Genomic DNA, 15,195 nt, shown 5'->3' with positions numbered 1-15,195 from the left:
CTTTTTAAAATAGCGCAGTTGGTCGAGTGGGCGCCCATACATAGAGGGTTAGCTCCTTGACACAGTGGGCCCGGGTTCGACTCTGACCTGCGGCCCTTTGCTGCAAGGACCTCCTTAATATCTTCAGCTATCCTGGCAAATAAAGACCTAAAATGCCCAAAATAATCTTTAAAAAAGAAAAATATTTTTTTAATTGTAAAAAAATTAAAATACATTGAGAGTAAAAACATGAAACAAGATCAAATAAAGATATACTGTATGTGTTTTCAAAACAGCAATAACATAGGGATATAAGGCAAGCAATGTCTTATATGTGTGCGTGTTTATGTTGATGTGTTTTTGTGTGAGTGCTAATAAGCCATTAAGTCCTAAAGATTTGAATTTATTTGTAGGTGTATCTGAGCTGGTACGAGTGGTAACTCAGTGTGGCCACCTGGTGGGCGACACCATTGTTCAGGGTAGTGCCACCTCCCACATGGTGCCTGTGGAGCAAGCTGATGGTAAGTGTGTGTGCGTGCATGCGTTTGTGCGTGCATGCGTTCATGTGTGCGTCCGTGTGTGGGTGTGTGTGCGTGAGAGAGAGATAGAATAGAATAGATTGTAGTCTCCACCTTTTTCCTGCCCAGACATGTACATGTTCTGACATGTCTTTCAGTAGTTCATACTGTACCTTCCCATGTGTTACATACATACAGTAAGGTAATACGGTTGTTTCTATAATTACATTAATGTTAGTGTGTAATCTTCTGGTAATACCTTTTTGCCGGTCCATATATCTGAAAGTCTTATGATTAGAAATAGCTCACGTCTTTCAGCCAAAACATGCATTGGTAAAACAAAGTTGCTGTCTTCATTCAGGATTAATGTTTGCAGGATGTGACTCTCTTGGGCGATGTTAGCAGCCTGGCCAGGTCCAAACATGCCTAAATATATTGGAGCTCTGACCAGCAGTCTTAATATTGCAAGAAAAACAACAACATAGAATTAAAACTGGGTCAAACTGAAGCGCCATCTGTAGCTGTAACTCAGAAAATCAATGGACCCTGTGTTTATCTATTGCCAAAACATTTGAATGCAGCATTTAAAAGCATGCGTACAAATCTGCTGGTTGTCCTGTATCTAAGAAAATGCTGGCAGTTGACACTTTGCCTGAGGGGATGTCAGTATAATTAACACTGCAGCTAGAGCCCCTAAGGGCCTTGATACACATCAGAGTGTACAGAAGAAATTATATGGTATTTTGATCACAAAAAAATAGTGTAAAGGATTTTACAGCATATGTTTTAATATTTAAATGTGCATCTCTCTCTCTCTCTCTCTCTCTATATATATATATATATATATATATATATAGAGAGAGAGAGAGATGCACATTTAAATATTAAAACATATGCTGTAAAATCCTATATATCTCAAGGAATCAGACTTATTGATTGTTTTCTTTCTTTCTATGTATGTTTAATTATTTGAATTATATGCGTCCTCCCTGTCCTTGTCTCTGTCAGCCCTCTCAGAGAGTGTGAAGGCGTGTGGGGCTGAAGCTCTGACTATGCTGGGCCAGATGAAGCAGCAGGACAGCCTGACTGCAGCAGACAACGGCAAGCTGAAGGCGGCTCTGGAGGCCATTCTGGCCACTGCAGAGGTCCATAATACATACATACATACATACATACATACATACATACATACACAGATACATACATACATACATACATACATACATACATACATACATGCAAACATACATGCAAACATACAAACAAATAAATATCTGGGTCAAATCTTCCCCAGAGTTGCTGTATCACCTAGATTGTGATAAAATGTTAAATATGGTTATGTATGTGCTTTAATACTAACTTCAGTCCCTCTTGTTCGGTCTTTGTTCAGAAACTGCGTCCTCGGGGTTTGGAGCTACAGCAGGGGGAGCTGGGAGATCTAGTGGAGCAGGAAATGGCTGCCACCTCTGCTGCTGTGGAATCAGCAGCTACCAGGATAGAGGTGTGTGTGTGTGTGTGTGTGTGTGTGTGTGTGCGCACGTGTGTGTGCGCGTGCATGTGTGTGTTTGCAAGCTACACTTGTTTTCACATTCAAGAAATATGAACTTCAAAGTGTCTTTTTGTCTCCAATGGTCCTTTGTGGATCCCAACAGGAAATGCTCAACAAGTCCCGGGCAGTTGATACAGGAATCAAGATGGAAGTCAATGAGAGGTAAAGCACAGATTTGGGCTGGAATCTGTTTTTACAGTAATTGTAGACTTTCTCCTAAGTGAAAAGGTCCATATACAGGCTCTAACAAAAACTGTTTAAACCTTAAATTAACAGAATGTAAATGAGATTTTGGAGAGTGCAAGATGATTTGAACTAGATCTCCTAAAACAATCAACATCATTATGTTGAAAGAATATCACATTTTCCTAAAATGGAACTACAGTTGACCCACAAACAAAGGTTTATACTCTCTATGGCTTTATCTTGTTGTCTTTCCTCTCTATAGTGTAGCAGGAAGTTGTATTTAGATCGAAGTAGAAACCATTAACTTGAACTATCAGTGACTAGAACAAAGACATCAACAACCATCTCTGCGGTGAAAGACAAATTGCCTGATAAAGAAATATGAAGATTGAGGAACCAATTCATCTGTTATAGATACAGCACTCAACTGGAAATAAGGATAGAGATGATTACCAACAAGGCAGTGCAACAGTCACACATTTCAGTGAAGTTGCAGACTCACACAATGAAAGAATTTCATCAGTTCAGCCACAAAACCGATAAACTGTGAAGCCTGAAGCCAATGTGACACATAATGTTTGTCTGCTGTTTTTTTCATTCATCAAAGCCTAAAATATGTGTCTTCAGTGGTTATTCTGTAGTTTGTATTGTATACCGGTAGTGTCATTCCTATTTCACTGGAGCTGCTCCACAAGCTATTATGATTTCATAGATGTCTCACACTAAATATGGTGCAACTAACCGCTCAAGGAAGTTTAGAAATGTCTTGATTCCATTATTGTGCAGAAGCTTGACATCAGCGGTGGTTCTGCTGCATCAGACACATGACTCTTCACTAAACCATCCAAGGTTGCTAAGGTTTAGAGGTTGCTGCTTTTGTCTAATACTAATATTAATGTGCATTCCATCTACTAGTTGGGTTTTTATCATTTTATGTTAACTTATCCAGTTTGTGTAATAAGTCTCTTTGTGTGCAAATGAAGCCAAATAAGGTGTTTGCTGCTGTGAGAGAGATAATTAGGAAAAGAAACATACAATTACTTCAGTTACAACTACTGCATTGAGATTTCAGGTCAGTGGTGCATTAGCCATGCTATAACTAGACTGTGGGGAAATTAACTACTATTTCCAAATGGTGAGGAAGCTGATTTTTGTCTGTTTTGAGCTCTTTCAAAATGTGTCAAGTTGGAGTTTCAGTGCATCAGTGTTTGTGTCCTCTGCTCTGTCGCCCCCTGAAGGATTTTGGCCTCCTGCACAGAGCTGATGAGGGCAATCAAAGAGCTCGTTCTGTCTTCCAAAAATCTGCAAAGGGACATCGTGGAGAGTGGCAGGGTGAGTCAATAGTGGGAAATTATTAATAGATTTCTCACAAGATATTCAACATAATTTCTCTAACTCCAACATCTAACTTCTCCAAACTGATTGATTAGAATATGCAACTTTAAAGTCTTTTAATTGTGATGGATGCATTTCATATTCACAAATGCTAATTTTCACTGAGGTCTGTTGTATGTGAATGTAGTTAATGGTTCAACAAATGTGGACTATTTCCTTTTGTCTAAAAAAACAAAAACAAAAAACTGAATATGCCACTATGAAAGAAATGCCTTGATTCCTAAAATAATATAAGGCTCTGCTGACATTATATTGCAGATACACCCTCAACTACAAACGTCTGTTTGTGTTGCAGGGTTTCATATTTGATGTTGCACAGATTTTCCTGACATTGTGTCCAGGCTATAGATGGTACAATTGGTCGATGGTTCCAGCTTCTCCAATTTAATAATTAGCTGCCTTTTCTGCTCTGCATTAAATTAGAGTACCGGTATACTGAATATCTTTTGGTTTTGAACTGTTGGTCAGACCATTTGAACATGTCGCCATGGACTCTGAAATATTGTGATGACCATTTTTTATTCTTTAATAGACTAAATTATCTATTAATTAATGGAGAAAATAATTGCTAGGTTTTTAATTAATTTAAAAAATAACAAATTGCGGCTCATGCCTGTGAGTTTAAGAAGTGTGCTGTGAAACATATATTGTTTCCTCTTTTGTCCACCAGGGGGCAGCCTCCATGAAGGAATTTTATGCCAAGAACTCCCGCTGGACTGAGGGCCTGATCTCTGCCTCCAAAGCAGTGGGATGGGGCGCCACGGTCATGGTGTAAGTATCAGTCCTCCCTCCTGAGTGTTTTCTACTTACTACAGCGTATGAAAGAGCTTTACAAGTGCTGTGAGTCTTAAATGTCCAAAAGCATGACAGAGGAGACCCTTATGAGGGCATAAATAAAGAACAAACAAAACAGTTAATTAGATTTCAAGCATGGAAGGTCATTCATAAATCAGGTGCTTCTCACTGTGTTGTAAACAAAGTGGTCGTAACATCAACATGGTGTCGTTTCAGGGACGCTGCTGATCTGGTTGTGCAAGGCAAAGGGAAGTTTGAGGAGCTGATGGTGTGTTCACATGAAATAGCTGCCAGCACAGCCCAGCTAGTGGCGGCCTCTAAGGTAATCACAGAATACAGAGTTGTCATTCTCTCTGGGTCTAAATGGTGTAAGTTGTTTGGCATTTGCTGAGCCAATAGAGTTAACGGGACACATGTTGTCTCATGTCTCTTGTCTTGTTGCTGGACTACCTCTCCAGGTAAAAGCAGACAAAGACAGCGGCAACCTGCACCGGCTACAGCAGGCGTCCCGAGGCGTCACGCAAGCCACCGCAGCTGTTGTGGCCTCCACCAAGTCTGGAAAGTCCCAGATTGAAGAAACAGGTGAGAGAATCACATTGAGTGGACAGTTGAAAATGTTTGTATTGATTTTTTGGTTACACTTTACTTGAAGTTATCTACATAAGAGTGACATTACACTGTCATGGACGTGTCAAAAACATTATTAAAAAGTCATAAAAATGTATGTCCTATCGCTTCTTTTGTTAAGTGTCATTCGGTTTTGTCATGACAAGTTATGTTTAGGGTTCATGTGTCATGACAGTGTCATGTGTTCATGACCATGTCATGTCACTCTTATGTAGGTACCTTCAAGTAAAGTGTTACTGATTTTTTTTTTTTTTTTTTTGGTATGTTGCTTTATTTGATCACAAAATGTCCAGCTGCTATCTTTTTTATTTCTTAGTTTGAGGGAGTTCAAAGCTACAAGTTGGAAATAAAACTCTAAAGGTAATTTGTTGTTTGTATCCAGATACAATGGACTTCTCCAGCATGACTCTCACCCAGATCAAACGACAAGAGATGGACGCACAGGTAAGCAACAAAGATATCTCTCACAATAAGCTGCATAGCTGAGTTGAATCTTAAAAAATATATTGTCCCCATTGGGCGGAAACCTACTTGCGTTACTTGACAGGAAAGTGAAAAAAATGATGAGGCTTTTTACCTTAGACAAAATCACTGTTTTACCTTCAACTCAACTGTTATTCAAGATGGAGGTGGAGTGGAGTAATGATTCAATGGAGCTATGAGATTGAGCCACATGCTCTTTTTAATACTTTTCATTGGTTAAGTAGTTGTAAAACCAACAGACACACGTGATGGTTAACCAATGGTACTGATTATTGAAAAAAGACAATATGGAGATACGATGATTTTATCATTTGTAAGGACTATGATATGAGTTTGAATAACAATTTAAATTAGTAAAGTTTCCAGGTTAGACTCTGAAGGTGTATTGTTCTTCATCCACTGAGATGCCGAACACCAGACTCAAATGAACACCTCCCTCTGTGTTGCGTCTCTGCTTCCCCCGACACTGAAAGAAAAACTGAAATGTTTGGACCTGCTCACACACACGGCTCATTGTTGTAAAGTCACAGACAACCTCAGTTGTACCTCAAGTGTATTTTTAGGAGTTTTTATCTGTAAAAAAAACGTGAGTAAAAAAAAAAAACTTTTAAAAAACTTGTGTAAATAATGGTTGTTTACCTGGTCTTTAGAAAGCATCTACAGACACAAGGGTAATTGGAGAAAATAACATAACCAGCAATATTTTTTTATCTCCTATGGCTCTGTCTAATTAAGCCTGGATAACAATTTTGTGTAAAAAAAAAAAAAAAAAAAAAATTGTTAATTGTATATCTTGAATGATAAAACTAATGATCTGTTTAGGATTTTAGATTTCACATGGTCTTCCATGGCCAATGAGAGGTTTCAGGGAAATGACAAGGATTTGTCCTTGCTTGTGTCTGTGTTTCCTCAGGTCCTGGTTCTGGAGCTGGAGACTCGTCTGCAGAAGGAGCGAGAGCGTCTCGGCGAGCTGAGGAAGAAACATTACGAGCTGGCTGGGGTAGCGGAGGGCTGGGGCGAGCCAGAAGAGGGTAAGGACAACCACTGCACTATAAATCTACCCCAAAATATTTTACAGTTAAAATGACTCAAATGGATCTGTTTGTTCTCCCTAGGCACAGGTTGAGGCCTGCTTCCCCCTCCTCTACCAGAAGACCAACATCTGTCTGCCTCTTTCTATTTATACACTTCTCACTCTCTTGTTTTCTTCTCTCTTTTTTGTTTGTTTGTTATTTAAGCCAAATTGAAAGGTGCTTCTTTTGTAAACCTGCTTCTCCACCCGTGTCCAAAAGCTTCCACAAAGGACAGCACCCAGGGCTCAGCAACAGGGGAGTCCAAGGGAGGTACAAATTGATGTAAGGAGTGGGGGGGAGAAAAAAGGCAGCCCTACTTCAAGGTCTCCCCCCTCACCCCACCCCCACCTCACCCCTAGGACTGTGTTGGTGAAAAGCAGTTGAAGTGAAGGTGACCCATTCTACCGAGTTTTTATTGTCTTTTACTTCCCCGGTTTTGAATAACGACGCTCCGTCAAGGAGTCACAGCAGAGAGGCTACAAGCACAAGTTCTACTCAAGACATCCCAGGATGCACTGCACAAGGGCCAAACTCTTAGCATCAAGAGGGGAGATCAGTGACTGTTTTTGCCCTTCGCAGCCCCAAAATCATGTCTCTGTGATTCATGGATGGCATGCATGCTCTCCTACTAAGCCTGAGGAGCTCTTTATCGGACTTTCTCTCCCTCCCAAGTTACGTCCTATTCTTTTCCCACTGTGAGTTCTCACCGTATTAAGTCCATACCACTTAACTGGCTGGTTTACTGGACTTTCTGCCTTTCAAATCTCCACCATTGTAACGACCGCGACTGTTAACTCGAGTCAAGACTCTTTTTATTTTCTTCTTTAAAAAAGAAAAAGAAAAGAGGCTTGCATGGAAAATGTAAGAACCGCTCCAACCTGCGGAGTAGTTTCAAAAAAGGAAAGTAGAGGTGTTTGTTTTCTCTCAAAAACCTTTTCCCTGTGAGCTTTGAGACTGCCAACCACCTCATGCCACATCATCAGAGGTAGCAGTGCATCATGGGCAGGACTGATGAGAGAGAATCCGTTGGTGAAACATTGAAGACGTGGGGGTCATTTTTCTCATTTTCCTTTTTTTTATTAGTTAAAGGTAGGAAAGGGGGTTGTGTGATGAAAAGCCCTTTTTATAAAATAAAAAAGCAACAACAGTTCAATTCTTGTAGAAAAAAAGAAAAAGTTGGTAAATTAAGTTTAAGACCCTATCGGTGCATACTTTTACAAACGTCAGTGATCAAGCAGCACTTCAACACATCTGTCACAGAAGCAGCTTTGGAGGTACAGCTGGGCTCCAGTCACATAATGAACTGCTAACGGTGTTGCCTTCTGACAGACTGCTATCAAAGCAGTTCTTTCGGTTACTTCCTCAACGGTATGACTCTGCCAACAGGACCACCATGCACCTGGGGAGGATGATAAACTGTTTAGGGTTTTTCAGGAGACAAGGCTGTAAACTCAGTCAAAGAAAATCTGCAGAAGCAACTAAAGGAAATCCTAAAAAAGTGTCAGTTTTGGGACATTTCAAGCTGCACAAACATTTATTCATTCACATGATCCTGCCTCTTCCAACACCCTGGAGGACTGATGATTGACTGCAGTTTTAGAAATCTTTCACTACCTAACAGTCTGCATTTCCAGGACCACAGTGGACTTTGAAGTATAGAGCACACAAGGACTGTAGTGTTTTAAATAGCTTCCTAAAAGACCAAGTAGCTGTGTATATAAACTACAAGCCTTCGTTTGTTGCTTTCTTTTAATCTAAAAACTATCAATAGCATTACCTTTTACTTTTTTTTTATCTCTCCAAGTATGGATTCAGTTTATTTGAATAAGGGATACAAAATAGTGCACATGTATGTCACCGGAGAGAGAGGTTATTTAACAGAATTTCCTACTGAAACTGCCAGTGGACTCTGCGAGCAGACTGATCATGCCTTTGTGTATACCATGAGATTAGTAGGCATCCGTTTTTTAACCCAACACATTGTTTTTCTTCTGTTTGATGACGGCGACGATGATTCTCTTGGAGTTTATCTCTCTTTGTGTCTTAACATACTTTGTTTTGATCCTCTGCTTCACCTGTGTATCTAAAGAAAAAAAAAGAAAAAAGAAGTTGTGACACTGGTTTATTTAACAGACATTGGTCAAATAGTATTTGCCAATAATCCTTAAAGACTAGTTTTAAACCTTTTGCAGAAGCAGATGCAAGAAAAGTGATTCATGAGTCAGACTTTGATATAATTTCCCCATCTGACACCCTCCATCTGCTGCTCCAAGCAGGTTATAAAACAGACATCAAGTGTTATTTGAAGTACTGTTGGGTCCAGGTCTTTTTATTTAATAATGATTTTAGCTGTGTTCTGTCACTTCTTCCACACCTATTTAAATGGAAATAGGAATAGAAAACAAGAAAAGATAGATCCACTTTTTACAGTATTTCTAATGTCTCAAAAGATGAATTGAATGCACCTTGAGTGATGTTTGGTTGTATTTTTGTCTACATGTTCTTTATTAATCTCTCTTTCTCTCTCTCTCTCTCTCTCTCTCTCTCTCTCTCTCGGGTCTGTGTCTAGTCATACCAGCTCCGCCAGCCTTTCAAACTGCCTCACACTGTAGTCAAAGAGAAATAAATAATCACATAGCTGCATTGAAATATGTCTTTGTATGATATACTAAAACTATGTTGGTGGGTTTGTTTTTATTTTTTCAGTTTTTAAAATAAAAAATCAACTCGTTAATACAAACCAAGATATGACTGTGGTTTTTATGATGTTAGACAAAGCAGCTACAGTCAGCGATCATGAAATGTAATTAGTGAAGAGGTTGAGATGATGAAACAAGTTATTTCTAGATAACTCGGCTAGGAGAGAGCACAGTTATGTCTCCGCCCTTTCACCTGATGTTTTCTATTTTTCCTTTAGTACTATTCTTGGAAAAATTGGATAATCACTGATTGATAAATTGCTTTAGCCGCTGTTCTATTAATCCTCTTACCTGATGATGCAACACATGGTGAAAAAAACTCCAGGTATTCCAAGAAAATGAATGAATGTTGCATATTTTTGGAGGAGATAATATGTACGTTTATGTAATTAATGCAAATGTTTTTTTTAGTGCAGAATACAATAAGGTTTTTGTTTATGTGTGAGTGAGAAAAGTGGTTTAGTTACTTTTACAGAAGCAATAACTTTACATCTACATAAGGGCAGAGCTAAAATTCTAATGCACCCTATTGATTTTTTTGGGAGGGTAAGATTGCTTTCCAGTAAAAGCACTGACTAATGCAATTCAAAGTGCTTTGTTGGCATTCAATTCAAAACAAAATATTGTCAAATAAGAGACAGAAAAAAAAAGATTTAAGTGTGTTGCTGCTGCAACTCCAACCGGCCTGCTCATCCCACAATAAAAATATCAACAGAATACCTCACACACGCAGATATGTTAGAGGCATTGGGGAAATGAATTGATGTAATCTGAAACCATTGTGCTGAGATTACAGAAATCCCTAATCTGGGTTTCTCCAGGATCAACCACATCTGATAAGAGTCTTATTTCCTCGTTTCTGCAGTGCAAAGACTCCCACTGAGACAGTAACTGATTTTCTTTTTCTTTTTTTAATGTTCATCTTGAATAGTGGGTTGTAAATAGAAAACTCAGGAAGATATATTTTGAATATTGCATTGTTGACACAATATTGGATATAATTACAGACTGGACAGGTGTTCTGCAGGAATGTGTTTGTCCATGGCAGTTAAGGAGCCACACCTGCTGTCAGGTCCAGGGAGACCAGGTGTGCCTCGTTAGCCACCAGAGCACCCTAGGTCTCAAGTCATTTTTTGTGGTTTAGTTAATACAGTGAGATAAGTGTTAGAACAACAGCAGAAGGTAGAGATGCAGACAGCTGATGACACATGATATTTGAGGATAAATCAAATCTTACTTCCCTAATCTAGAGGCTCTCGGGTAGTTGCCAGGTGAGTGTACTTAATGGCTAACCTTCTAGAAGAGCAGAAACTATGAGTAGGTAGGGTTTGTGTGGGTAGTCTGATGTCTTAACAGGTCTGGGGTATCTTCAAGGTTGAGAGGTGTTTTCAATCAGTTTGTCTGATTAGACAGGTTCAGGTTGATGGTGGGTAGCAATGCGCTAGGATTTCTTTTAGAATTAGTGAATGTTGTTGTTTAATTATCTTACTTAAATGACTCCAGAGTAAGTGCACAAATATGTAGACTAAAAGATTTCCCCTGAGTTTTCTTAGTGCTACTGGTTCTTTACTACTCGGTCAGATCTTGGTATTACTCCATGCCTACATTCAGCAGTGAGCTGGCTACCTCTGCTTTTATTTTTAAATGTAGTACAGTATGTGGTGGTGTTGTTTTGCTTTGTGCTGCTGTTGTAACACATGGTAATGTGGTGGGCGTTGCTTGTGGAAAACTGAGCTGAACTATTTATAGTCTCTGCAGTCCTGAGCTGGGCTACGGTAGGTCTCCTGGCAGCAGCAGAGTCTGTTTGTCTCCACTCTACTCTCTAACACAAGCAGGATCCAACAGGGGTTAGCCAGCCTTCCATATAGATGCTTTAAATCAGCAGGTACGCTGACAGGAACAGGCCGATTGTTCAAAGGCACTTTGTGTGGACAGAAATATCCAGTAGGCCGCAAAGCAGAAGCTTCATTATAAACCTGTGTGCACAACATCTGGCCTGTACTTTGCTGCCGAGACAACATATAGAAAACAGAAATGATATGTCAAATATTGTATGATCCACAACAGATAAATGGCCTTAGAAATAGGCTTACAGGAAACAACCTGCAAAATTTGTGCCAACTTTTGCTTTTCCTTAGTTTTTTGTCTTATATAAAAACGCTCCAGATGCCTTATGGTTCTTGTGGAGGCAAATCAAGGTGGTACGGAAGAATCAAACCATCCCAAAAGCATGGCAAAGAGCAGGGTGAGTGTTAATCCCCAAGGAAAAGGATGCTTAGAACACACAAGCATAATATGACATTAAATCTAGACTGCAAAGAGGGAAGGAAAAGATCTGCCATTTATATTCCTGGACCTAGCAATGCTTTTGGGTCCGTCCCCCATTTTCTCCTCTGGATAGCCTCCAAGTTCTTGCAGATGCCAACGACCATCACAAACCTGGTGAGAAGCTGCTTCCAAGATCTGGACACACATCAGCCTAGCTGACCATCTTGCAATCCTCCTGCCAGCTCTGTTCATGCCTTTAAGTGTTGAGGAGAGTTGTGAGTGCTTGGGGGTCAGTTTGGAGAGTGAATCTGTGTCCCCACAGGTAGGTATGCAACCTTTACGCTGCCCATACACAGGCTGAGGCTTCTTGTTTTGGTAGTTGAGCACTTCCTCTTAGCAGCTGACAAGAGAAGCATAGTCTCAAGCATCGTCAGTAATGTGGGTAGGCAGCTTGCAGTCTTAGACAGCCACAGCAGGGCTTTTCGGTTCCATGAAGTTCTGGTTTGGTGCGTTATTCCACTGTAACTCAACCTGTGTGTTAGTTCTTAGCAGCTGTCACAATGGCTCCACCAGTGTCGCATAGTTTGGCAGGAATTAGCTGAACCAAGAAGTTAGTCCTAGGAAGGAGCATAGTGCTGCCATGTCTTTCAGGGCTGGGGCTTCAGAAATGGCGGTCAGAGGATCAAGACTTGGTTGTAGCCCTTCTTTGGAGATTGCAAGTGCCAGAAAGCAAATGCTTGTTTGACCAAAAGAACTTTTGTCAAAGTTGATCGGAAGGTTTGCATCTGAAAGATGCTGAAGGAGTACTCGCAGGTTCACATCATGCTTTTCTTTTGAGTCTCCATACACAGTGAGATCATCAAAGTAGTTCTGCACTCCTGGCAGGTCTTTCAGGACTGTCTGCATCAATTTCTGGAATACAGAGGGGGTTGGAGACAAGGCCAAACTGGACTTGTGTGAACCTGAAGAGGACTTTATGCGTTATGAAAGTGGTTAAGTTGCAGCGGGAGTTGATGGTAAGCGGAACTCAACTCAACTCAAGTCAAGGAGGTCAACACACAATCAGTCCTGAATGTTTTTGTGCCACTACAAGGGGACTTGCCCATTCAGATGCATCCACTTGTTCCACAATGCCTGCTCGGAGCTAGCGGTTGAGGTCTGCTGCAACCACGTCACGGATGCTCAGTGTTAGACATCTCAACTTTTAACATACTGGCTGCACAGAACTGATTTATCTGAACTTTAAATAAAAGCTTTCACACATCCAAGTTGATGGGGTGAGGCAGAATCAACATTGTATACTGAAGCATGGTTTGGCGTCAACGACTTTGCCTCTAATAATGTTGACATTGAGTGTATTAATCAAGTCTAGGCCCAGCAAAGGCGATCCTGCTTTAAAAATGTAAAGGTCTGTACGAGCTTTGTTGCATGTATCTGCTATCACAGCAGTTGCCAACAGACATCCAATTACAGGCAACTCCTCTTTAGCATAAGTGATTAGTCTGACTCTGGTTCACTGAGTGGGCAATTTCCAAAGTATAGTTTGTACATTGACTCTTGCTGAAGAGATCCAGCAGCTCCTGTAACTACAATGACCTCCACAGCGTGATAACTTTCCTCTGGTGCTTCAATCTTCACAGTACATACAATTTTCTTGTGAGCTGGTGCCACATATTTAGCATCCTCTACACATAGCACGGCTAGCTCTTGAACAACACCTTTACGCACTTCACTAACAGTTGATTTGCATATCATATTTTTCCCCCACAGTTATTGTATGTAACGGAAAGAGCTGGACAGCTTTGCTCATTAACCATTGCTTATGGATCCATATCTGAAGCATTTGCGTTGCTACTGGTTGGAATTTGTGTATGCACATCGGTTTGACGCAGATATAAACAAACCAAAACACATTAATTTAGAGCCAGTTAAATAACACTGCCATAGCTTTGGTAAGGAGATGTTAATCCGAAAAATATTATTAGGCACTGCAGACTTTTCTACAGTTTTAAAATTGGACCCACTCCATCAAACTCACAACTTTGTCAATAGAATTTAACTGAAAGGAACCAGCTTTCTATTGTAAAACAGTCTGAATGTATTGATTCTTTAAGGGAGGGTTTATCTAAATAGGAGGGCCTGAACAGCAAAGTGTCGTCACTCAGGCCGCCCTCACTGAGAGCCTTTGAATGCATTGTTTTGTGCTTGCCTTGCACATTGCTCTCCAGTGAGGCTGGCTTCAGCCCGCCTTTGAGTGCCTGATACAGATATGAGGTCATGATCTTAGGAATTGTCTCCCCCCTCTTTGCTGAGGCCTGTGGGTACTTCTACCCAAGTAAACAAACAAAGGGCCAATAATTCTCATGAAAAAGAAGCACGAGCTAAAAAGGCTGCTATTAGCCGCTGGTGCAGATCATCCCTCAAGAGACACTTTGTGGCTTTATAATGACATCAATATCTGGTGCCATAACAGAAGCTTTTAAAAGAGTTAGAAGCATTTTCATTTACTGAAAATACACAAAATGGTTATTAAATGCTCTCATGAAGCAGAAGGTTATTGCTCTTTGTGGTACTAGTCAACATACTTCAATTATTAAAGCTATAGGTCATAGTTTTGGTCTCACCCATGAGGAATTCTGACAACAAAGCATGATGGAATCCTCAGAAGAGGTCATTATCTTCATGTGAGCTTCAGTGTGCATGCTGACCAGAGGTATTCTGAAAGCATAGAAACCCGTGCCATGTAAGGATGTACACTGAAAAAAACGTATTTTTGCGCCAATTCTTCATGATACTGGTTTCTAGATCCCACAATAAAAAATAAAAAAAACGGTAACACTGCACATTTCAGAGTGACCTTTTATTGTGGCCAGCCTAAGGCACAGCTGTGCAATAATCATGCTGTCTAATCAGCATGTTGATATACCAAACCTGTGAGGTGGATAGATTATATTGGCAGAGGAGAGGTGCTCACTAACACAAATTTGTGAACAATATTTGAAAGAAATATGCCTTTTGTATACAAAGAAAAATTCATGTAACTCATGTAAAATGGGGGCAAAAACAAAAGTGTTTGTAACTTTGTTCAGTATAGTTGGTCCTTGTTTGTCCTTACATAAATGTCTAGGTCACATAGGGTAACAAATCACATTGGTTGTTATGTGTCCTGCTTTGCCAATTTTGCACATCAAATTTGATCATTAGGCTACACATTAATAGTAATCCAGACAGTCAGACCCTGCCCTACTTTTGACAGAGAGACAGAGGCACAGACATAAACATAGACATCAACACCGATAGGTTGTCCCGTCAATCAAAGAAACGACCAAGAGGAGGGGTGGGCATGGCAGACCCAAGTTCTGCTCTGCTTTAGAAAAAAAAAAAAAGAGAGATGGGGTTGCTAGGAGACCTCACCAAATGCAAACACAGCACCATCTGCTATAGTGAGATTTGGAGTGGGTTAGCCAAGTCGGACAGAGAGGGAAATCAGCACAGGAGGCTCATTGGAAACAACACAACCGGGAGAGACGGGAGGACAGAGGGAGGAGGGGATAAAAGATAATCATGAAAGATAAAAAGGAGAAAAGGAAAGCAAGATTTAACAGTGAAGGGGAGAGGGAGAA

The 15,195-nt window shown here is 40.3% G+C and overlaps 1 protein-coding gene across 3 annotated transcripts in view; it reads left to right on the top strand.

Annotated features, from left to right (window-relative positions):
• hip1 (huntingtin interacting protein 1) overlaps positions 1 to 9,343 on the top strand; it is a 47,658-nt gene extending 38,315 nt beyond the window's left edge. For all 3 annotated transcript variants that reach the window (XM_034867417.1, XM_034867416.1, XM_034867418.1), the window contains 11 exons: positions 393 to 500; positions 1,506 to 1,642; positions 1,888 to 1,998; positions 2,150 to 2,208; positions 3,471 to 3,564; positions 4,298 to 4,398; positions 4,639 to 4,744; positions 4,881 to 5,004; positions 5,432 to 5,493; positions 6,446 to 6,563; positions 6,648 to 9,343. In XM_034867417.1, the coding sequence (XP_034723308.1) occupies positions 393 to 500; positions 1,506 to 1,642; positions 1,888 to 1,998; positions 2,150 to 2,208; positions 3,471 to 3,564; positions 4,298 to 4,398; positions 4,639 to 4,744; positions 4,881 to 5,004; positions 5,432 to 5,493; positions 6,446 to 6,563; positions 6,648 to 6,658 (1,031 nt within the window). In that variant the 3' untranslated portion in view covers positions 6,659 to 9,343. The remainder of the gene's footprint in view (positions 1 to 392; positions 501 to 1,505; positions 1,643 to 1,887; positions 1,999 to 2,149; positions 2,209 to 3,470; positions 3,565 to 4,297; positions 4,399 to 4,638; positions 4,745 to 4,880; positions 5,005 to 5,431; positions 5,494 to 6,445; positions 6,564 to 6,647) is intronic.
• The last annotated feature ends 5,852 nt before the right edge of the window (positions 9,344 to 15,195 follow it).

Source organism: Etheostoma cragini, chromosome 3 (assembly GCF_013103735.1).
Source record: "Etheostoma cragini isolate CJK2018 chromosome 3, CSU_Ecrag_1.0, whole genome shotgun sequence".
In the NCBI taxonomy this organism is placed as follows: Eukaryota; Metazoa; Chordata; class Actinopteri; order Perciformes; family Percidae; genus Etheostoma; species Etheostoma cragini.
This window is presented reverse-complemented; position numbering and strand designations above follow the sequence as displayed.